A 25,680-nucleotide genomic window follows, 5' to 3' on the forward strand; every position below is an offset into this window, starting at 1 on the left:
TTTTGTTTTTAAGTTTGTCTTCAACACCTTCCGGCGTCTCCGGTTGAATGACTCTGGCACCCAGCATGGTGGAACACGACGCTGCTCTCTTCCCTTTCATCGTGAAGTCAGCATGCAAGGTCCACGGTAGTTCATATTTCTTTTCTGCAAAAAGCCTATGTTTCTATTTTCTTACATTGGTACAATCACTGGAAGAGTAAGGAAGGGACTAAAAAAAGTACTTGTGTGTGTTAAGAGGAACTGGGGAGATGGGGGACAGAAGAGGCATGGAATTATTTTGTAGAACACCATTTTATATTTTCTTTAAAAAATTTTTTTGATTTTTTTTTTTTTTTTGAGAGAAAGAGGAATGGAGAGAGAGAGAAAACACCAACTTGTTGTTTCACTTATTTATGCACTCACTAGTTGATTCCTGTATGTGCCCTGACCGGGGATCGAACCTGCAACCTTGGCGTATCAGGATGATGCTCTAACCGACTGAACTACCCAGCCAGGACCCACCAGTTTATATTTTCTGATTTTTGAAACATGTGACTATATTATCTACTCAAAATAAATTAAAAAGAAGGGGTAGTAGCAAGCAGACACAACAAACCACTGAGGAACAGAAATTCCAGGTCCAGACATTCTCTGAGCACTTGATTCTGTTCATTTCTGAGCTCAGTCTTGACCTTGGAGCCAAATGAAAACTATTAATTATATTGATACATTTTACGGAGGGTTCATGATGGATTTTTTTTTTTTTTCTTGGAAGATTGATTTTAGTGTAAAGCCAGAGAATGTCTTTATTTTATTTTATTTTTTAAAAAAGGAACAGTAATTAAAACCAGAAAACAGCCACGTAATGGACACACTTCTCTCCATATCCCTCCTCCCGCCCAGCGGGAGAAACGCTTCCCAGGGTCCTCCGCCGGTGGGGTGGCGGTTGGGGGACTCACTTTCAGAGGCTTGGTGTGGCTCCCCCATCTCTCTCTCCTCCCAGGAGGCCACTTAACTCTCCAAGGAGCAAACCTTCACGAATCATGAGGGGTGATGGGAAGGAGTGTGCGTGGGAACAGTGTCCCCCCATCCTGGGAATCGGGGACCCAACATGCCCAAGGTTCCACCAGGAGCCATCTGTCTCCTAGAAGCTCCTCGGTGAGGATAGTGGGGCAGAGGCCATGGAGCCCGGCTCATCTCTCAAGCCCTCTGGCCGCGTTACGTTGTGTCGACTGTCGCTCTTGTCGTTATCGTTGGGCGTCAATCAGGTTAGGAGGTCTTTGCCACAGGCTGGGTATGAATCCCTTTTGTCCCTGTGTCCAGTCGATGAGGTAGGTGCTACTTAGTATAACCGCCGTTTTATGGACGAGGAAACACAGGCACAGAGAAACCAAGTGACTTCTTCCAGGTCACACAGCTTGGAAGAGCCGGCTCGCTGTCTCAGCTGTTTCCCTCTGACACCCCTGCGCCTGCCTCCTGCTGGGTGCTCCCGGTCAGGTCTCCCTCCAGCGCGTGGGAAGGAAGTTCGGAGAGCGGCGTGGCAAGCACTGCCACTCAGAGCTGGGCCGGGGCTGTGCGCTTCGCATTTCCACGTCCCGTGGGAGGCCTGCGGCATTACCCACCTTATGGAGGGGAGTTTGTGTTGATGGTTCAAGTCCTCAGGCTCTACCTCCAAGACCCCCCAACACGTGCCCGGTGACCTCGGTTTCTCGCCCTGTCTCTCCGGGCCCCAGTTTTCGGTGGGCCTAAGCGGGGCACTGCAGGCTGCAGAAGTCCGCGGACGCAAAGATGCGCCACACGTTGACCAGCGGGAACATGAGCAGAGCTCCGAGCAGCGAGCCCAGCTGCACCGCCGCCCCGCACCACAAGAGGGCGCTGCGGCTCCGGTCGCGCAGGGTCACGCCCAGCATCACCTTGACGTAGCTCAGGCAGCCAGTGAAAAGCACCCATGAGGTCACCTGCGGAGGATAGGGGGGAGGGGAGATGCAGAGTACAGGGGTTTGGGGGCGACCCTATGGGGCAGAAGGTGTAGGATGACCTAAGATGGCTAAGGGAACCCCATGAGTTGACCTCTCCGGGGCAAAGGAGAGTTCTATCGCCCATGATCAAGTCCAGGGTCTCTGGGAGAAGGCCGCTGCTGACGCAGACAAGGTGGGAAGAGTGTGGCCTTCCGGGGACAGGCTGTACCAGCACCTTGCGCTAGTCCCCTCACCTTCCTAAGGCTCCGCTCCCAAAGGAGAAGCACCCCAACCCCGCGCCAGGGGCCTCCCCAGGCCTTGCCCAGGTCAGGGGGCACCGGCGGGAGCAGATACTCACGATGCAGACTTCTCCAGCCCAGTGGCCCTGCAGGAGAGGGCAGGGGCTCAACACCGCCATGGCCATGTTGTAGGCCCCAAAGCCGGTCCCCAGCACAGCGAGGAGCCCCAGGAACAGCAGAGACCTAGAGGGCAGAGCGGGGGAGGGGAGGGGAGCTGGTGAGAAGCCTGACTCCCGCCTCCCCCTCCCTGAGAGCCACGTGGGTCGGTCAGCCTCTCCACCGACAGAGGTTAGGCCTGTGCGGAAGCTTCCAGGCCACCAGGTTGAAGCGGGGCAGTAAGGTTCCCCCGGGGGCGGGGGAGGCTGGCCTCGGGTACTCTGAGCATTGATGGCAGGGCCCAGCCTCCCAACGGGAAGAATGGAAGGACTCCGGTGCTCCACGGCCCGGGTTCAAATCCCAGTTCCACCGTTTTATCTGTGAGACTGGCCCCTGAGCCTCAGGTTTCTAACCTGCAGAATGAGTCTTGCAGGAATGCGGGGGCCGTGGGAGCAGAGTGTGCAGGTTGGGGCCTGGCAGAGGGCCCTACCCGGCATTCTACCTGCTGCACACCCCACCTCAGACAGGAAGCTGGACCAAGGAGATGGGAGCACGGCTGGGTGTGGGGTTTGACCTCGGGCGACCCCTCCAGGGGGCCTCAGCAGGCCCTGTCTACACCCTGAGGTTTGCATGGTCTGGGGCCCTGGGGCCCAGCTTGGATGCACGCTCCTGGGGGCCTTCCATTTAGAATCCAGGTCTGACAACTGAGGACAAGGTCCTTCCTTTGTTCGAAATCTCTGCCCCTGGGGACCTCCTGTCCTACCTGCAGAACACCAAGGCTGTCTGTGTCCCAGGGTGGAGCAGAGGGCCTGCCCCTGCCTCTGAGGGCTCCTTCTGCTCCAGGGAGCTTGGAATCCTGGACTCTCAGATTCTGCATTGCTGACAGCCTGCATGTCTCAGATTCCACAGGTCTGTGGCCTCTGGTCCTGCCTCCCTGGAAAGCTCCGGCCTCGTCTATAGTTCACAAGGCCCCGAGGGAGAAAATCCAGCTTTCTGGCCAGTTGACATTTTCTGCTGACTGTCCTGTGTTCATTCTCCCTCCTCTGGGGCTGGGGGAGGTGGGAGTGGCCAGTGGGGGTGGGCAGGGCTGGGGGAGGTGGGAGTGGCCAGTGGGGGTGGGCAGGGCTGGGGGAGGTGGGAGTGGCCAGTGGGGGTGGGCAGGGCTGGGGGAGGTAGGAGTGGCCAGTGGGGGTGGGCAGGGCTGGGGGAGGTGGGAGTGGCCAGTGGGGGTGGGCAGGGCTGGGGGAGGTGGGAGTGGCCAGTGGGGGTGGGCAGGGCTGGGGGAGGTGGGAGTGGCCAGTGGGGGTGGGCAGGGCTGGGGGAGGTGGGAGTGGCCAGTGGGGGTGGGCAGGGCTGGGGGAGGTGGGAGTAGCCAGTGGGGGTGGGCAGGGCTGGGGGAGGTGGGAGTGGCCAGTGGGGGTGGGCAGGGCTGGGGGAGGTGGGAGTAGCCAGTGGGGGTGGGCAGGGCTGGGGGAGGTGGGAGTGGCCAGTGGGGGTGGGCAGGGCTGGGGGAGGTAGGAGTGGCCAGTGGGGGTGGGCAGGGCTGGGGGAGGTGGGAGTGGCCAGTGGGGGTGGGCAGGGCTGGGGGAGGTAGGAGTGGCCAGTGGGGGTGGGCAGGGCTGGGGGAGGTGGGAGTGGCCAGTGGGGGTGGGCAGGGCTGGGGGAGGTGGGAGTGGCCAGTGGGGGTGGGCAGGGCTGGGGGAGGTGGGAGTGGCCAGTGGGGGTGGGCAGGGCTGGGGGAGGTGGGAGTAGCCAGTGGGGGTGGGCAGGGCTGGGGGAGGTGGGAGTAGCCAGTGGGGGTGGGCAGGGCTGGGGGAGGTGGGAGTAGCCAGTGGGGGTGGGCAGGGCTGGGGGAGGTGGGAGTGGCCAGTGGGGGTGGGCAGGGCTGGGGGAGGTGAGTGTGGCCAGTGGGGGTGGGCAGGGCTGGGGGAGGTGGGAGTGGCCAGTGGGGGTGGGCAGGGCTGGGGGAGGTGAGTGTGGCCAGTGGGGGTGGGCAGGGCTGGGGGAGGTGGGAGTAGCTAGTGGGGGTGGGCAGGGCTGGGGGAGGTGAGTGTGGCAGGTGGGTGTGTGCCTGTCTGAGAGGTCAGGGAGGGCACACAGGACAGATGCGTGGACAGGAGGCTGGCGGACTAGTTTCAAGACCCCAAAGGTGAACTTTTCTCCCCTGGGAGTCTAAAGCCCCTGCATCGGAACCACTTAAGTTGCTTATTAAAATCTGAAATCCCAGGCCCAGTCCAGCTCAGTCTGCAGCTCATCACTCCGCACAGCGACCGCTCAGAACGGCAGCCCAGCCGTAAAGGCACCAGCTTGGGCTGCAGGCAGGAGGGCGGGCCCAGGCCCTGGGAAGGAGAGCAGGGCCAGACCTTCCTCTGAGCCTCAGGGTCCCCATTTGTAAGTGGGAACCCCAGTTCCTGCCTGGCTGCTGCTTCTCGTGGGACAGCGGCAGTGAGGGTTGACTCTGGACTCAGACTGCTTTGACAGCTGTACAGAATTAATTAGCTCGTCTCCTGCTGTCCGACACCCTAGAAGGCAGAACAGGGATTACCCTCATTTTTCAGATATTAATAGATATCCTCGAGGCCCAGAGAGGTGGAGTGACTTGCCCAATATCACACAGCTAGTGAGTAGCCGAGCTGGGATTTGAACCCAGGCAGTCCAGCCCCAGACACCATATATTCTTTACCACTGCACGTAGAGCCTGATGGTGGGGTTTGGGGTGCTGGCTTTTGAGGTCAAGTGCATCCCCAACCCCAGCTCCCCAGCGCCAGCCGCAGGCAGACCTGTTAGGCAGCAACATGGCGAGGAAGCAGGCCAGGGGGTTGGCCATGGAGCTGAGGGTGGCGGACAGGTGGTAGGCCACAGGCCCGTAGGACAGGCAGGAGTAGGTCTGCACGGACGGCAGCACGCCATTGGTGAGCGCGTTCACGAAGGCCACCAGGACGTAGATGAAACACAGCTGGGCCGGGGCGTGGGGAGCTGTCTTCTCCTCCAGATGCCCCTGGTCCTTACTGCTGCCCACCGGGCACGGGGGGTCTGGGGGGCCCGAGTCCTCTTTCAGCTGCCGGATGGAGTGGAGGGTGACCTGGGAGGCGAGGAGGTCCTCTGCGGAGGTCTTCCAGCGCCTGCGGTGACGCTGGAGGAGAAAGAAGGCAGCGAGGCAGCAGGCCATCATGAAGGAAAGGAGCAGGAAGAAGACCAGGGGCGAGAAGTTGGCAGGGAGGGAGCGGCTCTCCTGGTGGCCCACGGAGGGCGCCGTCCTGCTGGGGCCGCGCCCGAGAGCGCTGTCATTTCCCTGGGGAAAGACAAGACAAGGCTCATCAGATGCCTGGGTGACGTTAGGACGCCGGTCACAACGTTAATCAGAATAATAACAACAACACACCATAAATATGATGCATTATTAGTACTAAGTACGTGAAGAATGACAGACCCATAACTACCAGGTATAAGTGCTCACACTGACCGCTCACGGGGCACCAGCACCTTGCATGCGCCCGCTCGTGTGCCCCTCCGAATGGCCCCGTGCCGTGGGCACCATTATCCCCGGTTTTAGAGGGAACAGAGGCGTCGGAACAGTGTGTCCTGCCTGAGGGTCACGGGGAGCAGGTGCTGAAACCCGTTCACATGGTTCTTTCTGACCCAGCTCTCTCTCCCCCCACGTGTGTGACTTCCCTTGGTCCCTGGCTCCATCTCCATGCTCAGAGGCGGAGCAGGCTGGGAGCCGCCACCCTGTGGTGATGCGGCCCCACGGTGGCCGGATCTCTTTTCAAGAGCTACCCTAAGTCTAGATGGATACATGCGCAATTGCAAAAGAAATGAGCATGTCATTGGCTAATTCAAACACTTAAAAAAAGGCTTGCCGGCTCCGGGCGGCCTGGGTCGCTGGCGTGCAGCCGCTGCTGTATTGCTGGGTGGTGGTGGATGTTGTTTTAGTTTGTACCGTGTGGTTTGGATAATACCAGACAGGTGTAAGTCACCCCAATAACCAGCGGAAGAAAGGTTGACCTGCCTACCAAAAAAGGGTTCTGTGAAATGTTGCCTCCTAGGGTGATCTGATCATACTCTTTTTAAAAAAATGCTTTTTATTGATTTAGAGAGGAAGGGAGAGAGGGAGAGAACAGGAACATCACTCTGTTCCTGTATGTGCTCTGACTGGGGGATCTAACCGGCAACCTCTGCGCTTCAGGTTGATGCTCTAGCCCACCAAGCCACCTGGCCAGGGCTGATCATAAGTTCTTAACTGGGCCAGTCATGGTGGGTAGTCAGTAAATGTTTAAGTCTGTTGGTTTCAGGAGCACGTGTATCTTTTGAGTTACTGACATTAAATATGATATTTATATTTTACCTGGGTTTACAGAAAATCAGTACAGCCTTGACTCTGAGGGTCTACGGACTGTGTTTCTAGAGGGAATAAAACGTCTTCCGTAAATTTGCCAAGTGAAAGAATGTTAAAGGCTTACTTCTTGGTGGTTGTTAGAAATTGCGGTTTGAAGGGTTAAAGTCTTAATGTATGGGGGAGCGACTTGGCGGTGCTCCAGAAGGGCCCCTGGAACAGCTCAAAGGTTTTGTCTTTATGTTAACTTGTAAAATAAATGCTGAAAAGACTTCAAGGGTATAAGGTGTGGCTAAATGATGCTTATAAGTGAAACAAATAGTCAGGGCGATGGGAGTCCCAGGAGTGCTGCCTGGTCCACACGGCTCCCTGGCAAAGCCCCTTTCTCATGCATCACAGCGCCTTGAAGCTGGACTTCCAATTAGAGAAAGGAACGGGGGGAGCCTGACAGTCTTCAAAGGGTCCATTCTCACACTATTGCTGAGGCTGGATGGAGTCACTTCAAGAAAATGCCAAATTAGGGAACTGCATCCTTTCACAGCGAGCTCCCAGGAGACAGAGACGGGAAAGATCCTCCGCCGCCAGCTGGAGAGTTTGTTGTTTGCAAAGGACATCGATTAAAAGACACTCTCCAACCTTGTTGGAAGGGACCTTATCAGGCGCCTGACTGTGAATGGATATCTACCTTTTGTCTGGGGACATCACGTCTAGGGACAGGAGAAGCCACTGACATCAGAGGTGGCCGGCGATCCCCACACGTCGACAAGGGGCCTGGGTACCTACCTATGCACACTGACGTTTCACTGAGAGACCAGCTGTTTGATGGTCTTCCCTGTCTGCTAACGACACGAGTCATAACAATAGTTCTACTTGTCCGTCGGGTTTCTCTACATAGTCTAGCTGCTTGCTGATCACTGAAAATGCATAACTTTCCAATACCCTTTTCATGGCTGACGTAAATGTTACACTAGATGCCAAATGCGGAGAAGGGAGACAGAAGGCAAAACTTGGATGGTGAGAGTTCACAGGGTAGAAATGATCCAAGGGTTTTTTTGTGCAGGGAAGTCTGTAAGATCCAACTGACTTTCATCAACCTGTCCTACCTTTTTTTTTTTTTGGGGGGGGAGGGGAATTCAGCCTCAGTCACATGCCGTGTCTATGGTATTGTCCCATCGCTGATGGTCCACCATTTTAACCACGCCGTGTGGATGCTGAGACTTCCTGGGACTGAGCCTTCCCTAGTACTGTGGGACTACACTAGCCAGCCAAAAGGCTGGTCATCATTGCATCCTGAGGACTGAGTTAGGACAAAAGAGGGACTGGTGGCCGAAAAACAAAAGGGAGGGGGTTCTACAGAAAGTCACCTCACAGGGTGTGATCCGATCATAAATTCCTAACTGGGCAGGTCATGGTGGGTAGTCCCGCCCCAGGGATAACACTTCTTTAGTAAAAGACTGCTCCTTGCCTTAAGCAAGCCCTGCCCACTGCCTCTGCACATCCAGGTTAACACACCCTTCACATGCCAGAAGTAGCACCCCTGGAAGGCGTAATTGAGGGAGCCCAGACTCTTAACTTCTCATCTCTGCTGTCCTGGGACCCAGCCCCTGCCTGCCTTCCTCTCGTCTTCAGGGGCTCTCCCTTCTATTCCCTCCTTAATTTCAAATGCACAAAAGGAACAGCAGGAACCCTCAGCCCTCCAAAGGATCTGAGATCTTGCTTCCTGACCGTTGTCATCCGTGTTGGCCCAGATGAACTCTCAGGAAACCTCTCTACTGGTTTTGGATGTTGCTTACGTCAACAGATTTTTTTTTTTTTTTTACCGCTGCGAGGTGTTGAAGCAGTGTCTAAAGTCTGTGGGTCTCAGCCCTGGCTGGACGTAGAGGTGAGCGTCCCCTGGGAAATTCTAAATGAATACCAGTCCCCCCTCCCATCCGTATTTTGAAATTCTGAAATCCAAAAAAGCTCCGAGTTTGTGCTTCAGTGGGCAGCAACACTCAAAGGGGCGTGAGGCCGGGTACAGCTCTCACCTGCCCACTGGGTGCCTCCCAGACTGTGGACACGTGATGTCCACTGTGCGGGCTGGACTGCTGTCACAGGTGGGGCAGGCATGTTCTAAGAGTGGAAACTCCAGATTCTAAAACACATCTGACCTCAAGGATTTCAGGAACGCCCCACGCTCAGGAACCTTACTGGGTTGGTCTGGCTGAGTGTGTGTGTGTGTGGGGGGGGGGGGCCCACTGTGTGTTTCGGTAGTTCTCCCAGATTACCTAATGTGCAGCCAGGTCACGGACACGGGCCCACCCAACGTTTTGGAACTAGGAGCCCTCCACACGATCTCGCTGGGGCCAGGCACAGAGAGAGCACTGTGCCGGCTCTGGGCGATGCCAGGTACCTGTAGGGTGGCGGTCCTGCTGGTGGTATAGGGGCTCGAGGTGGCGGAAGGTGTCTCGGTGACATTGACACAGGTGGTGAGGCCTGAGCCCTGGGCCAGAGCCACCAGGGCAGGCAGGAGGCCGCTGAGCCCCTCACCCACAAAGAAGGTGGTGAGGTAGCGGGCAGACAGCCGGCTCATGAAGGGCAGGAAGGTGACGGAGGAGGTGCAGTCCACCAGCGCCAGGAAGAAGGTGAGGACCAGGAAAGGGACGCTGCGGTGGGCGCCCTGCACCCGGGAGGTGACGTTCCAGAGGAAGGCCAAGAGGGTGCAGGCGACGGTGCCCACGCCCAGCACGGCGAAGATGACGGGCACCTCGGAAACGGAGCCGGGCCGGAGGCGGTGGAGCAGGGCGAAGAGCAGGGGCCCGACGTTGGCCAGCTGGATGATGATGGTGAGGTAGGAGGGCAGGTACCAGCCCTCGGGCAGGTCCGCCACCAGCAGGGGCAGCTCCACCCAGAGCCCGTTGACGGCCACCCAGGAGCCCATGCCGAAGGTGCAGACCAGCAGGTGCGTCAGGAGGGCCATGGCGCCGCCCGCCCCGGGCCGGAGGCGGCCCCCTCCCCGGGTCAGCCCGCAGCGGCAGGGCCTGCGGAGAAGAACACCGGGGGAGCGAGGTCAGCTTCAGCGTCCAGCAGGAGATGGGCTTGGGAGCCCAGAATTTCCTCTCACTCCCCTCTTCCTGGACAAGTTGGCTCTTTTATCAGCAGACAACACAAACAAATTCCTTTACCACTGACCTCCCAGTAGGAAAGGACTTTCTCACCGGGACTCACCGGAGACCACCAGAGACAAGTTGGATACGTCCCCTGACCCTGTGGCGACCCCTGACCCCTTAGTTCAAGGCTGTCCCCACGCCCAGTCGTCTGACTCCTTGTCTCAGTTAGAACATGCAGGAATGTCTCTTGTGGCCGTGCCGCACCCGGGCAGGCCGTGACAGCACAGCAGGGGTCCCACGCCCACACTTGACTCTCCAGTGCCCGCTCCCTTTCTCCTCCCTCCGTCCCCCCCTTCCCAGAGCCATCCCTTCTTTCTCTCCCGGAAGCTGCCACAGAATGCAGAATGACCTGCTCTCCGCACCCCCCCCCCCCCACTTTGTGAGGACAGCCTGGCTTCAGGGCACTGAGGGGTCCTGCTGGAGAAACGCCGCTCTGGGTGGTGCTGCCCGCCTGGCTGTCCCCCCTTTGCCTGGGCTGTGCCCCGAGCCTGGCACGCCACCCCCTTCCTCATTGACAGCCCACCCAGCTTTCTGCGGAACCCCGACCCCGGGAACCTTCTCCGGCTGCCCGGGAACCTTCTCCGGCTGCCCGGGGCTGGGCCCCAGGCTCCCTCCGCGTGGGTTTGCTGGTGTGGACGCATGCAGGCGCTCCCAGGGGGCGTTGGGCCGCTTAGGAGCCTGGCACCGGGAAGGCAGAAGTGCTCTCTGCAGGGGACCCGGCTCAGGGTTCCTGACCTGGGGACCCCGTGGCCTCCGCCCGGCAGCACCTGTGTCACTTGGTTCGCTGTGTGTTATCAACAGTGACCAAAACCCGCCCCCTTGGGAAGTGGCACCCTAAACTCACGATTTCTGGTTTCTCGGGATGTTACCTCAGATCTGATGATAAAAATCGGTGTGTGTGTTTCGAAATGTTTCAGTTCTCCAGTAATTCACTTTTACTGTAAAAGTGTAAAATATTTTGCACGAGCTTGCAACAGACTGGAACTAGAAGACGGAGCTAGCCCATGGGGGAAGGAAGACTGCTGGTTTCTTAAGAGTATTTATCATAGAAGACCACAGCAGGCCTGCGCGCCCATGGCAACCATCACTCTTGGCCCCCCCGTTCACTTGGGGGGTCCTGCCTGGACCCCGCCTGACCCCTCCGGCGCTAGGGTCCCTTGTCGTTGAGCGTGGCTTGCCCGGGATCCCTCGCCGGCTGGGGCGTGGTGGGGGCTGGAACCCCGTCCTGTGTCTCTCCCTCACCCAGCCCCGGACTCCAGGCACTACCTCCTGCCACCTTCCCGCTCTTCCCTGCAGTTCAAGCTGGAGCCGGATGTGTAGGTTCAAAGCCCAGCTTCTACCCTTCCACGCTGAGCAAAGGACCTACCCCTCCAGCGCCCTCATACCTCTCCCGCGGAGGCGGAGGCGTGGGGAGGCTCCCAGCGCGGCAGTCAGAGCCACGCTGACCGCGACCTCCTGCCGGGCGGGATGGCTGGTGCCCGGCATCGGGGAAGGAAGCGCCCGGCAAACACGGGCCCTTTTGATCCCTATCTCAGCGAACAGATGGGCCGCGTTAGAAAACACAGTTATCCTGGACGCACTTCCGGATGTCACACGAGTGATTTCCCAACGGCAAGATCTTGTCATCCCTTCCTCATGCTCAATCAACAAGCACCTACTTTGTGCCCAGAGCTCTGAGTGACGAAAGCAGAAAAGCCACAGGGGCCATCGCCAGAGACAAGTACCAGGAAGAGGCGTGGGGGTGGCAGATGTCAGGTTCAACCAGAGGCCAAAGCAAGAGGTGAGCGAGCGGAGGGCAGGGGCGGCTGGGACCAGGCGGGGAGACGCGAGGTCCCAAACACGGTTCTCCCACTAACACATGTCACCTTGTTGTCACTGTGTGGGAACTACCTTTCTTTCCTCTGACCTTTATTCCTTCCTCTCCTTCTGATTGAGACTGGCCTCACCCAGCACCCGGCTCCCCGGCCTCCTTCTCCCTTAATCATTTGGACCCTCAGGACAATGAGGCTCTCTGATCAGCATCAAATCACCTTAGGAACAAAGCCTGGAGCCTGTTGACCACAGAGACAGAGAGCTTCAGTCAAACCGGAGATAACATCTGGGCCTCCTCGGCTGTGGTTCGGCAGCCAGGAGTTATAAACCTGAAGCTCCCAACAGTCCACAGTCACATGACTTCCCCAGTGAGCCCCGGGCTTCCACAGGCTTTCCTGGGGCTCGCTGCCAGAGTGGTCCCCAGGAGGCGGACATAACAGCTTGCTGCAGAGACAGACACACGTTCCTCGGACGTGTAGGTTATCGAACACGAACTCACTGGCTGATCGCGCCTAACAGAATCCATTGCTTTTTTTTTTTTTCTTTTCCAAGTGACAGGAGGAGAAATGGAGAAACAGACTCCTGCAGGCGCCCCGACCGAGATCCACCTGGCAACCCCTATCCGGGGCTGGTGATGCTCTGCCCATCTGGGGCCAGGCTCGCAACCAAGCTATTTTTAGCGCTTCACACTTGAGGCGGAGGCTCCACCAGGGACGATGCTCTCAAAACAACAGAGCCATGGCTGCAGGAGAAGAGAGAGAGCAAGAGAAGGGGGGAGGGGTGGAAGAGCAGATGGGCCACTTCTCCTCTGTGCCCTGACTGTGAATCGAACCCAGGACATCTACACGCCAGACTGACGCTCTACCACTGAGCCAACTGGCCAGGACCCAGGGTCCGTTTCTGTTCCTAAAAGTGTTAGCTGTACTTTCTTTTCAGTGGATACTCCGACACCACCTTGAACAACTTCTTCATCAGAATCTGAGTTCCACCGCGGATGTGGTGGCCAGAACTCCGACAGCCGTTTCTACACTGTGGGGGGGGGGGGGAGGCTGTGGGGGCTGGACAGAGACCAGGCCCCCTCTGAACTTTGTGGCATGGGGCCGCCATGCCAGCCCTGCTCCGCCTGCCACTGAACTGTGTTGTTTATTTCATGTTGCTTAAGTTGCAAATGAGCTCTTTGGTTTAAGACACTCATTTTAGATAGAGCAAAAACACTGCCTTAGTCTACAGAGATATATTCTCGAGGATATATATTGACCAATGATAGTAACTGAAAACTAATGTGTATGTGGTCTCCTTTACTATAAATGCCCCGACTCAGAAACACAGGTCCTCTGACCTGTGGTGGCGCAGCGGATTAAGCATTGACCTGGAACGCTGAAGTTGCCGGTTCAAATCCCTGGGCTTGCCCGGTCAAGGCCCATACAAGAGGCAACTATGAGTTGATACTTCTTGCTTCTCCCCCTTGCCTTTCTCTCTCGCTGTCTCTCTCTCTCTCAAAAAAAAAAAAATAAATAAAATCAATAAATAAAATCTTAAAAAGAAAAAGAAACTCAGGTCCTCCTGTCCTACTACCCAGGATTTGATAGAAAACCAAGATCAAACAAAATTAGTTGTTGCAAGACCTTTTTTAAAGAGACGCCAAAAGTTTCGCACAGTAAACGTGGGGGCAAAGGTCTGTTCCAGGCCTGGACGGGAGAAGGCGGCGGATACAGAGGAGGTGATCAATGATTTGCCTAATAAATAGGAATAAAAGTAAATAATTAAAGACAGGTGCCGGTTACCTCTATCATCTGAATAGCAATTAAGCTAATGAGCGAGCTCGGCGTGGAGGCGGTTACACATTTACAAACCTGCATAGAACCAGTTTGGGAATAAGCTTTGCTACTGAGTTCTCATTTAGCAAAAACAAAGTCAGCTGAGTCTCCTTCTTACCTCTTACCCTCCCCCCACCCCCCAGTCAATTCCAGCTGGATTGACTTTTTTTTTAGTGAGAAGCAGGGAGGCAGTCAGACAGACTCCCGCATGCCCCGGACTGGGATCCACCCTACCAGCCCCTCTAGGGGGCGATGCTTTGCCCATCTGGGGGCCCTTGCTCCCTTCTGACTGGAGCCATTTTTTTAGCGCCTGAGGTGGAAGCCATGGAACCATCCTCAGTGCCCAGGGCCAACTTGCTCTAATCAAGCCATGGCTGCAGGAAAAGACAGAGAGAGAGAGGAAGAGAGAGAAGCAAGAAGGGGAGGGGTGGAGAAGCAGATGGGCGCTTCTCCCGTGTGCCCTGACCGGGAATCAAACCCGGGACATTCACACACTGGGCTGATGCTTTACCACTGAGCCAACTGGCCAGGGTGGGTCGAATGTTTAAAATGTTTTTAAATTAAAAAGATACGGTCACGCACCACCTAACAACATTTTGTCACTGCCGATGGCATAGACCAGGGGTCCCCAAACTTTTTTCACAGGGGTCCAGTTCACTGTGCCTCAGACCGTTGGAGGGCCGACTATAAAAAAAACTATGAACAAATCCCTATGCACACTGCACATATCTTATTTTAAAGTAAAAAGACAAAACTGAAATAAATACAATATTTAAAATAAAGAACAAGTAAATTTAAATCAACAAACTGACCAGTATTTCAATGGGAACTATGCTCCTCTCACTGACCACCAATGAAAGAGGTGCCCCTTCCAGAAGTGCGGCGGGGGCCGGATAAATGGCCTCAGGGGGCCGCATGCGGCCCGCGGGCCGTAGTTTGGGGACCCCTGGCATAGACGGTGGTGATCCCATTAGCTTCTCACAGAGCCGAAAAATTCCTACAGCCCAGTGACGTCATTGGGCGAAGCATTCTTCATGTATTTGTGGCGGTCCTACACGGCCACTGCGGTCCAGCCAGACTGGAGCACACACGAGTGTGCACGGTACATAATAATTGATAATGATTAACAACCGACTAGGTTACTAGTTTATGTAGTTACTATCTTTTTACATTATTTTAAAGCAGGGGTCTCAAACTCAACTCAGCATGTGGGCCGCAGAGCAAGATCACAGCCGTTCGGCGGGCTGCACTAGGTCTACAAAAGGCAACTGTTACGCAACACTTTTCTCACTGCAGTTGAAAACAAAAAAAAATCAGTACAACACAATCGTACATGCAGTTTACTCAGTGTCACAAAACGACCAGAAACTGTAGTTCACATCACAACTGCTGTTAACTAAGCTAATATCTAGCTAGGATGCTAGAGAAATGAAGAATACAAGTAGGCCCCTAGGCTTACTTAATTTTATCCAAAATATTTTGAACTTCGTGGATTAGTCTGCAGGCTGCACAAAATTGTTCGGCGGGCCGCATGCGGCCCGCGGGCCACGAGTTTGAGACCCCTGTTTTAAAGTGTACTCTTTCTACTTATTTAAAAAATAAAGTGGTCTATGAAGCGGTACGCCGCGTGGCGCTGTCAGCAGCCTCTCCCGTCTCCTGTTGGCCACACCTGTAGGATCTGGTCTTTTCTCTCGTGCCCCACTTCATCCTGTGAGCTTCCGTACGGTACCACAACCGTGCTGGCTTGTAGCCTAGGAACAGGGGGCTCTCCTGTCCCGCCTAGGTCTGCAGTGGACGATATGCCACCCAGGTTTGTGTAAGTGCACTCTGTGTTTGCACAAGGACAAAATCACCGAAGGAAAGTCCCTGTCATTAAGTGTTACGTGACTGTAATAAAAATACCCAAAGACTTTATGGACAACTAATATTTGACAAAGGAGGTAAGAGCATACAATGGAGTAAAGATAGCCTCTTCAACAAAAGGTGTTGGGTAAATTGGACAGCTACCTGCAAAAAAAAAAATGAAACTAGACCACCAACTTACACCATTCACAAAAATAAACTCAAAATGGATAAAAGACTTAAATGTAAGCCGTAAAACCATAAGCATCTTAGAAGAAAACATAGGCAGTAAGCTCTCTGACATCTCTCGCAGCAATATATTTGCCGATTTATCTCCATGGGCAAGTGAAATAAAAGACAGGATAAACAAATGAGACTATATCAAACTAAAAAGCTTTTGCACAGCTAAAGATAATAGAACAGAATAAAAAGACAAACTACACAATGGGAGAACATATTCGACAATACATCTGATAAGGGGTTAATAACCAAAATTTATAATGAACTTGTAAAACTCAACACCAGGAAGACAATCCAATCAAAAAATGGGAAAAGAAATGAATAGACACTTCTCCAAAGAGGACATACAGATGGCCAATAGGCATATGAAAAAATGTTCAACATCACTAATCATTAGAGAAATGCAAATTAAAACCACAATGAGATATCACCTCACACCAGTCAAAATGGCGCTCATCAACAAAACAACACAGAATAAGTGCTGGTGAGGATGTGGAGAAAAGGGAATCCTCCTGCACTGCTGGTGGGAATGCAGACTGGTACTGCCACTGTGGAAAACAGTATGGAGATTCCTTAAGAAATTAAAAATCGAACTGCCTTTTGACCCAGCTATCCCATTTTTAGGAATATACCCCAAGAACACCATAGAATTGTTCCAAAGGAGAAATGCACCCCCATGTTTATGGCAGCATTGTTCACAATAGTGAAGATCTGGAAACAGCCCAAGTGTCCGTCAGAGGACGAGTGGATTAAAAAGCTTTGGTACATATATACTATAGAATACTACTCAGCGATAAGAAATGATGACATCAGATCATTTATAACAATATGGATGGACCTTGATAACATTATACGGAGCAAAATAAGTAAATCAGAAAAAACTAAGAATTATATGATTCCGTACATAGGTGGGATATAAAAATGAGACTCAGAGACATGGACAAGAGTGTGGTGGTTATGGGGTAGGGGGGGGAGGAGAGGGAAGGGGCTAGGGGAGGGGAGGGGCACAAAGAAAACCAGTTAGAAGGTGATGGAAGACAACTGGACTTTGGGTGATGGGAATGCAGCATAATCAAATGTCAAAATAACCTGGAGATGTTTTCTCTGAACATATGTACCCTGATTTATCAATGTCACCCCATTAAAATTAATTTTAAAAATCAAAAAAACAATTAATAAAAAAAGAATTAGCAAATACAAATAAAAGGAAATGTAATTCTATTAAAAAAAAACCCCCAGCCCTGGCCGGTTGGCTCAGCGGTAGAGCGTCGGCCTGGCGTGTGGGGGACCCGGGTTCAATTCCCGGCCAGGACACATAGGAGAAGCGCCCATTTGCTTCTCCACCCCCCACCCCCTCCTTCCTCTCTGTCTCTCTCTTCCCCTCCCGCAGCCGAGGCTCCATTGGAGCAAAGATGGCCCGGGCGCTGGGGATGGCTCCTTGGCCTCTGCCCCAGGCGCTAGAGTGGCTCTGGTTGCGGCAGAGCGTCGCCCCCTGGTGGGCAGAGCTTCGCCCCTGGTGGGCATGCCGGGTGGATCCCGGTCGGGCGCATGCGGGAGTCTGTCTGACTGTCTCTCCCCGTTTCCAACTTCAGAAAAAAAAAAAAAAAAACCAAAAAAAAAAAACCCAAAGACTATCTAGGTAGCAGGAAGACAAATTTAGCAGAGGACCTGGCAGAAGGAGTCCGGGCAAGTCTGGCTGGAACAGCGGGTTTGATGGGAAGGGCAGGGCAGATAAGAGCAGGTAAGGGCAGCCTGGGTTTCACTCACGTGCCGTGGGACCCACGCACTAAAGGCCCGAGTTCCCACGCCCCTACAGAGCCCAGTTCTCTGGGTGCTGATCGGGGCCCCAGCACAGCCGTATAATTTGAAGGAGGTGATTGGGCTCTTTGAGTCTCTGTGTCCTTATCTGGAAAACAGTCATGACAGTGGAATGGCCCAGCATGACCCGTCTCTTTATGGCTCCCCTGCCCTGGCCCACTGACGGCCAGCCAACCCAAGTGCCACGTGCTCCTGGACTGGGGGACACAGCCATCAATGACAGTGGTTGTGGGGGGTGTCCAGGGCGGAGGGAACACCATGTGAAGAGGCCTGGTTGTTTTCCGAGAACTAAGGAGTGGCCGGCTCAGAATGACTAATACTCGAGTATATTGGGATCTTTTTTTTTTTTTTAATGCGTATCTCTATTGTCTATTTTTTCTAGAGTGGCCTTACAGTTCTTGTTCATTCGTGTAACCAGTCTTTGTTGGGCACTTGCTCGGTGCTGGATGGCAATCTCTGCTCTTGGGGATGTGGGAGAAGCAGTCACTAAGTAAAGTAACAGAAATATCGAGCCGGTTGGCCGCTGATAAAGGCTGTGGAGGAAAGTGAGGGTGGCGGGGGGTGGGGGGGTGGGGGGAGCGATCATGGGGGCGGGGGGTGGGGGGTGGGGGGAGCGATCATGGGGGCTGGGGGTGGGGTGGGCGATCATGGGGGCGGGGGGTGGGGGGTGGGGGGAGCGATCATGGGGGCGGGGGGTGGGGGGTGGGGGGAGCGATCATGGGGGCGGGGGGTGGGGGGGTGGGGGGAGCGATCATGGGGGCGGGGGGTGGGGTGGGCGATCATGGGGGCTGGCTGCGATCATAATGAGGTTGTCGGAGGGAGCAGGGAGCGTGAAGGAAAGGCAGGACTGAGCCAGGTGAGGGGAGAAGGGTCCAGGGGGAGGGAACAGCAAGTGCAAAAGCCCTGGGGTGGAGCCTCACCCACCATGTCCCAGAAATAGATCTTGGTGTTGGAAGAAGAGCCGGGAGGGCAGTGTGGCTGCAGAAAGCAGTATAAGTGGGGACGGCAGGTCACAGAGGGGCTCCTAGGAGACAGTTTGGGCGTTTTCTCTCAGCCAGAATCCTCACTGCTGGCTAGGCAGAGGTGGGACCGGCTCTAATTCACTGTTTCACAGAATCATGCTGGCTGTTGTGAGGAGAACGGTGAGGGGCCCAGGTAGAAGCAGGAGTGAAACCTGTTCACATTGTTGGGAAGCTGGTATGGTAATGCAGGTTAACAAAGTTAAGACAAGTAACAATAACAATAATGGCAACTACAACAATAGCCACCCTCTGTGGGCTCCCTGTTTTGCCAGGCCCTGTGCTAGGCACTTTACACACATTATCCATCGAACCCTCTCAGCCCTCAGGGAGGTAGGCATTAGGATTAGCGCCATTTTATAGATGAGCAAACGGAGGTGCAGAGAGAGAAAGCAATTTAACTGAGTTTCTCTGAACATATGTACCCTGATTTATCAATGTCACCCCATTAAAATTAATTTTAAAAATCCAAAAAAAAATTAATAAAAAAAAGAATTAGCAAATACAAATAAAAGGAAATGTAATTCTATTAAAAAAAAAACCCAAAGACTATCTAGGTAGCAGGAAGACATTTAGCAGAGGACCTGGACATTTAGCTCCCAGCTGGCCGTTTGGGAGCTGACGTGTGAGCCTGGGCACGTCTGGCTGTGGACTCAGCCTTCTTAACCAGTCCTGGGGTGAGGGCATTAGGAAGAGGCTGCAGAGGCCAAGCTGAGCAGGACCCCTCTGCACTAACCCCAGGCCTCCCAAGCACTTGGGCGGAAAAAGGGAGAAATGTGTGTGTGTGGGGGGGGGGGGGGGGAGACAGTTCCCAGAGAATCTAAGAGAGGCTTTCAGACATACCTGCTTCCTGGGGCCCCTCCTGCAATTGTGGGAGACCAGAAGCCCAAGGCTCTGAATGGGACACCAAAAGCACTCCCATAAAAGGCGGCAGACAGAAGCCAGGGGAGGCTCAGGCATTATCTTTTTCCTTTGCATTCTTACATCAAAAGCCAAGAGTCCCGGGGCGGGGGCGGGGGCGGGGGCGGGGGAGGGGTTCTCGCCCAGGGCCAGTGCGCTCTCAGGGACGGTCCTGTCTGACCTTGACCATCAGAGCCCAAGCAGCAGCCTCCACTCCAATTCCCTCCCGCCCTCTGCTTTAGTCCTTCACAGGTTGATGGTGCATCCACTCTCTTACTGGAGTGTACCTGTGTCACCTGTTGGGTGACGGGTCTCTTCCACATGGAGTGTCATCTCTATGACAGCAGGGACCGGACCTGTCCTTTCTCCTGCTGTCCAGGTGGCCATCTGGTGTGCTAACGCCAGGGCCACCAACCGCGCCCGCCGTCACCATGTAAGCTGGGCTGGCCAAGGTGGCCCTGGGCAGACAGGGTCTGACAAGGTCTGGACAAGGGGCCTGAGTCCGTTTGTCCCAGATTTCAGGCTGCTGGAGAACTTGGTCCAGAGTCCTTGGCGAGTCCTGCAGCCCCCCCCACCCCCGGCCTGCCCCGCCCTGATAAGGGTGGAGGGGGGCGGTAGCAGGAAGACTTTGAGGCAACAGAACAGGGAAACTGTGAGGATCAAAACCAAAAACCTAGAGGGAGAGATGGAGACACAGAGACAGGAAGAACCAACGCTAGAGCAGAAATGGGCAGAAAGACAGACAGAGGGCCACAGCCCGGCAACAGGAGGAGATGGAGGCCGGGGCGGCTGGGCGTGCGGGTGCCCGGCCTGGTGCAGCTCCCAGCCGCTCACAGCTCACAGCCACGCGCATCAAGAGGCCTTCTGCACCTCTCCTTGTCTGAGTCCCCTGGGGCTTCCTCCAACTCCATGTCCCCATCCCACAGATGTTGGGACTGAGGCCCAGCGAGGAGGTGGTGCTTGCCCACACCCTGTCCAGCCCCCCCCCCCCCATCTCTAATCATCCAGGCTTGTGCTCACTGCTGTGTGTCCTCAGGCTAACTGCTCACCCTCTCTGGGCTGAAGTTTCACCAAATGGGTTCTGAGGATGCCCAGGCTTGTTGGACCCGGGTGTCAGCAAGAAAACAAGGAGATAACAGGAGGCCAGGCTGGCCAGCTGGGACGGTGAGTTCCTGTCCTCCTCCTCCTTCCTGGAGCCGGGAAGGGCTCAGGCCTCCCACGGGGCCGACCTTGGCTACTTTCACCTCCCCTCAGTTCCCATCCCAGCCCCCCACTCCCATCCCCCACCCCCCATGTCAGGCTGGAGAGGCTCCAGACCCCACCTGGCAGGAGCAGGTGTCTAGAGAACCCAACAGCGGGGAGATGCCGCCGGGCAGAGGTCAGTAGGGGCCTGGGGAGGAGAGGTCTGGAGTCCACCCAGCTGGTTCAGGGTGTCCCAACTCCACCCCGACCAACAGGTCAGCGGAGAAGGAGGCCCTTCTTCCCTCCTAGTCCTCCAACCCAGCAGCTGGAAACTAGGGGAAAGGCCAAGAGCCACCTCTGTCCCCAGACAAGTGCCCCTCCTCCACCTCGTGCCAGGTGCTCCCTACCAGCGACGGCGCCTGATACCTGCAGCTGTGGCCTAACCGGCCGGAGCCGGCCCGCGCTGCCGGCTTACCTGCTGGTTTAGTCCTCCAGCGGCTCTGCACGCAGGGGCGGGAGGTGGCTCTGTTAGTATGAGCCCGGCTCCGCCCCGAAGTGGGCGGGGCTCCCCAGCCTCCAAGAGCCTACTGTGTGCCTGGAATCTGCGGAGCCCTTGGCGCTAAAACCAGCTACGTTGCTTGAGTGTTTTGTTTTGTTTTTTTACAAAGTGAAATTTTTAAAATTTATTTATTTATTCATTTTAGAGAGGAGAGGGAGAGAGAGAGAGAGAGAGAGAGAGAGAGAGAGAGAGAGAGAGAGGAGAGACAGAGAGAGAAGGGGGGGAGGAGCAGGAAGCATCAACTCCCATATGTGCCTTGACCAGGCAAGCCCAGGGTTTTGAACCGGCGATCTCAGCATTTCCAGGTCGACGCTTTATCCACTGCGCCACCACAGGTCAGGCGCTTGAGTGGTTTTTAACATGTTGAGGACTCCCCTTAAAATCTGAAAGCTCATGACTTTTCACACACACACACACACTCACACACACAATGCACATAAACACATGATTTGTGTAAAATAATCAGGAGGTTCATGCTCCTGTGAAGCCCATTCATGACCCTCGGGTCACAACTACACCATCCCCATGGGCCAGATGTAGAGAGTTTATTAGTTAAATAGACATCTGGCCGGATGGTCTCCACCCTTTCCGGGGGCGAACCAGGTTCTCAGCCAATCACAGACACACAGATCACCTTAAATCGGGGCAGCTGTGACAGACGGTGAGTCTGTGCGACTCTGCCAGGCACAGTGTAACAGGCGTGGAGTCTTCACCACAGCCCTTTGGGGTGAGATACTATCACTCTCCCCATTTTGTAGATGAGGAAACAGGCGCCCAGAGGTGTCAAGAGCCCGGGCCGAGCTGGTCTCTGATGCCCACTGGACAAAGACTACTCTGACAAACGCTAAGAGTTCCCATCTGATGGACTCTCAAAAATCCTAGGCTGCAGGTAAGTGCTACTTTACAGACGGGGAAACCGAGGCTCAAAGCATTGAAGTGACTTGCTCAAAGTGCTATATAGCCAGTAAGTGGTCAGGAGTCAAACCAGGCTCAAACTGGCAGCCCACACCCCACCCTGGTGTAAAATGCACCACACGGGGCCTGGCACTGGGCAAACGCTCTCTGGATGTTGACTGCTACCAGTAAGTCTGGCTTGCTTGTTGCAGCGTTCTCCAGACATGCATTTACTGACCAAGCAATCCTTCTCCCGGTAGATGCTTGGGATGAGAGGTGCGAGAACCCTGGACTCCTTTCTCAGCAGGCAGAGGCTCAGGTGGAGAATACTTGGGGTCACAGGTGCACAGAGTTTGTTCTTGGGGAGCCCTAAATGCTTAGCCTTCACCAAGGGGGATTCCAGCAGTGAGGCAGCCCCTCCCTCCCAGGGACGCTCCCCTTCCGACTCCAACAGAAAGTACTCCCTTCGGTGTGACCCACATCCCTGCTTGAAGTGGCCTCACTCTGGCAAGCTCTCCGGGGCCTCGTGTTATTTTAAATTTAAAAATGTCTCTTCATTATCAGCCTTCAAAGCCTCCTCTGTTGCTGACCCAATCGAGGAAAAAAAAATGTCTAAGATTCACTTATATACGTCCTTCCTCCGCCGGGACCAGACAGACAGCCTTGACAACTTTCTCCCTTGTCTTTCTTGACTGTAAGCTTTGCAGCTTACAACCAGAACTGCTTACCACCTTGAAGTATATCATCTAGGACATCTGTGCCGCCAAGCTTTCCACACCGATCCTTCCGATACAACGTCCTTCCCGCCCCATCTCTTTCTGGCACAACCCTGCCCATATTTCTGAGCCAATCTCAAATGCCTTCTCCTTCAAGGAAGCCTTTCCTGATATCTTTATCTGATAGAAGCAGTCAGTACGTAGCGTGCACCTGATTCATGTTTGTTGCGTACATGAATGAATGAAACTCAGCCAAAATGTTCTCCTCTTTCTTGTCATCTTGTTGTTTCATTAATAGACCTTTTTTTTTTAATTTTTTTAACATAGCAGTTTTAGGTTTACGGGAAAGTATCCCACCACCATTCTTTTCACAGTGGGGTGCGCTGTCCACATTGGTCTGAAGCTTGCCTTTTTGTCTTAATATTGCTTAGAGGCCTTTTTATATCCTGTACAGTGAGATCTTCCTGCATTGACCCAACCCACAGTAAGCGTTAGCTGTGTTGAGGAAGGAGGGGCAGCCCCCCTCTTCCCTGAGAAGGAAGAAATGAAAAGAATACAGGGGAAAGGAGCCAGCAGGGGTAACCGAGTCAGCCAGTGATAAATTAACTACACCCCATAGTTACAATACAAAACAAGAATAGCAGGATCTGTATGTAACTATGGCCAGTGATCTGGAAACTCCTTCCCCCTTGCTGACCCCACGGAAGCTTTTCCTCCCCTCTCTTTGAGTCCTGGGAAACCTTAAACAAAGAAATCACATGCCCATTGCTTAGATACTGTAACCTGTAAGAAAGTCAACTTCGGGGAGCCCGTGTTTTGGAGCTACTAGCCCCACGTGCTCCCCTGGCTTGAATAAATTCTCCTTCCTTCATTTATTAAGTTATCTGAGTGTCTATCCTCCCTCGGGTTGCTTCCTGCTACAGTGTGTCGGGCACCCGTGATATGTGCTTGGGATATAAAATTGAACAAAATCCTCAAAGCCTTTGTCTTTGGGGAGCTGACATTCTCGCGCAAGGGGATGGGTAATAAACATAGTAAATAAGGAAGTTATTTAGCATGATAGAAGATATGTTTAGTAAAAAGAAAAAAAGAAAGAGGAGCGTGGAGGGGACCTGGAGTTGGGGTGGACCGAGTGGACCGGGGAGACAGCCTGAGGGGGGACAGCAACCCAGGTCTGGGAAAGGTTGGGCTTAGACACGGTCCATCCCCCAAACGCACCCGGTGAACTTAGCCAGCCCTGTGGCGGGGCGCATATAATTTGCCATCAAGAACAATGCTGCAGCCAACAGGCTGCCGTTTTGCCCATGTGCGGGTGACCTGTAGATTCGGGTCCTAGCAGCGAACTCCAGCGTCCTTGAGAGGGACCTCCCACGGCTCTGCATCAGGACCACGCGTTTCCCCACAGAGCGCTTCCCTGGGTGCTTACAAACTGCTGGATTCTTCTGGTCGGTCCTAAGGGCACACGCACATCCCACCAGGAGAGTTGACAGGACAGAGATGAGCTCATCCGCAGCGGTGCCCCCTTGCAGGCACAGGCGGGCTCACGGGCAGGTAGTGTGTTCCTTCCTGAGCGAGTTCCTGCGGGCAAGGTTTAGAAGGCTGCAGTTACTCAGAGGAACCACCAGGAGGCGCAGGAAGCCCCAAACTCAGAACCTTCTCAAGGTCATCTGGGGGCTTCGGACCATCTCATAAGGCGGGTTAGTTGTGTGGGGCCTCAGTGCCGGGGTGAGAAAAAGTGACAGATAGAGGAAGGAGAGAGCAAGAGAAAAGGAGATGCTGGAGAAGAGGGTTAGGTTAGAGAGAGGGGCTTCCGAGGGTGCCTCCAGACCAGTTAGCTGGTTTCCTTCCCGTAACCGTTGGCAGCCTGGTGCAGCTTTCCCCGTCAAAGCGAAGACCTCTCATATCCATGAGTTGAACTCAAGAGTCCAAAACAGAGTGAAGAAAAATGGTCATGGGATAAATACATACCATATGATTCCGCTTGTGTAGAAAAATAACCCTTATAAGTAAATGCTACATATACTTTAGGTGCGTGTGTGCACGCACGCGCACGTGTGTGTGTGTGTGTGTGTGTGTGTGTGTACGTGTGTGTACTATATATACATCCAAAGGAAAAGAATCTGCAAGGGTGAATTTCGCGTCGACAGCAGTGGCTACCTTTGTTCCGGAGGAATAGGAATGGGAAGAGGGTTGGGGAGTGAGCAAAGAGGGCGCGAGCCCTAACTGACACATTTTAATGTTCTGGGAGCCTGTTACCCTGTTAGTTGTATAACGTAAAATTAAAATTACTTTAAGTAAAGAAACATGAAGAAAAAGAAATAGAAGAAACATCAAATGTCCTCTTGTGTTGCATCAATAGAGGTCTTAACATGCAGCTCCAGGGAGGTGACCATCCCCTCTGCTCTGCTTAGAACATACTTGGGATCTTCCTTCCTCCCCTTGGTTCTGTCCTGTGGAAAGAACAATGACAGCTCAAGGCACGCCAGGAGCTGAAGGTGGGAGGGGGGAATCCTGAATGGGGTGCCAATGGGGGAGCAGGTCCCTTACCAAGCTGGAGGAATGAGTTTGGGCGGGGAAGGCAGCAGATTTCAGGTGTGTGTGAGGGGCGGGATTCCAGGAGTGAAGGATGGTGTAGATTCAAGCCCACAGGGGTTCAAGATTTCCTATTCAGCCAAGTAGGGGTGACAAGGGCTAATGGGTATTTGGGGAGTGCCTAGACCTAGTGTGTATGCAGACCCAGGCAGAGGATGCTTCCTAGGGATGTAGGAAGACAGTGGATGGACTTCCATCCTCCCATTCAGAGGGTGTGAATATTTCCCTGAAAAATCTATTCCGTTCTGGAAAACAATAGCTGGGTGGCCGGAAGGGGCGGCCACTGGGATGGGGTGCAGACCTCAATGCCCTGTGGGCCTCAGGATCTTCATCTGTGAGATGGTTGGGGGGTGGGATGCTGTCTCTGATTTTATCCAGCTGACGATCTTCCAGGGTCCATTCTCTGCTCTTTATGGTTCTCAATGTGGAGGTTTGCAGTTTCAATAATTCGCCACCAGAGGTCGCCTTCTGACAA

The 25,680-nt window shown here is 54.2% G+C and overlaps 2 protein-coding genes across 6 annotated transcripts in view; one reads left to right on the forward strand and one right to left on the reverse strand.

Moving 5' to 3' along the window:
* Nucleotides 1-777: 777 nt before the first annotated feature.
* On the reverse strand, nucleotides 778-24,062 carry SLC52A3 (solute carrier family 52 member 3). 5 transcript variants are annotated; one of them, XM_066384158.1, is made up of 5 exons: nucleotides 24,040-24,062; nucleotides 9,058-9,685; nucleotides 5,113-5,624; nucleotides 2,296-2,419; nucleotides 778-1,937 (listed from the first exon to the last, which is right to left on the reverse strand). In XM_066384158.1, exons 2-5 carry the CDS (start codon nucleotides 9,622-9,624, stop codon nucleotides 1,725-1,727), a joined length of 1,416 nt encoding a protein of 471 aa, XP_066240255.1. In that variant the 5' UTR covers nucleotides 9,625-9,685; nucleotides 24,040-24,062; the 3' UTR covers nucleotides 778-1,724. The 5 variants fall into 5 exon arrangements, with proteins under 5 accessions (XP_066240255.1, XP_066240252.1, XP_066240254.1 ...); XM_066384155.1 differs by lacking the exon at nucleotides 24,040-24,062 and adding an exon at nucleotides 20,920-20,961; XM_066384157.1 differs by lacking the exon at nucleotides 24,040-24,062 and adding an exon at nucleotides 20,871-20,892.
* The window catches only part of FAM110A (family with sequence similarity 110 member A), a 29,434-nt gene continuing 25,444 nt past the window's right edge, over nucleotides 21,691-25,680 (forward strand). The window contains exon 1 of the mRNA XM_066384163.1: nucleotides 21,691-21,892. The gene's annotated coding sequence lies outside the window, so the exon portion shown is untranslated. The remainder of the gene's footprint in view (nucleotides 21,893-25,680) is intronic.

Source organism: Saccopteryx leptura, chromosome 5, assembly GCF_036850995.1.
Source record: "Saccopteryx leptura isolate mSacLep1 chromosome 5, mSacLep1_pri_phased_curated, whole genome shotgun sequence".
Lineage (NCBI taxonomy): Eukaryota > Metazoa > Chordata > Mammalia > Chiroptera > Emballonuridae > Saccopteryx > Saccopteryx leptura.

Coding starts and splice junctions, on each gene's coding strand:
- SLC52A3 (XM_066384158.1), bottom strand. CDS start 9,624: ATGGCCCTCCTGACGCACCTGCTGGTCTGCACCTTCGGCATGGGCTCC. Junction 2,420..5,112: donor GCCATGTTGCTGCCTAACAG/GTCTGCCTGCGG, acceptor TCTGCCCTCTAG/GTCTCTGCTGTTCCTGGGGC. Junction 1,938..2,295: donor GGGCTGGAGAAGTCTGCATC/GTGAGTATCTGC, acceptor TATCCTCCGCAG/GTGACCTCATGGGTGCTTTT.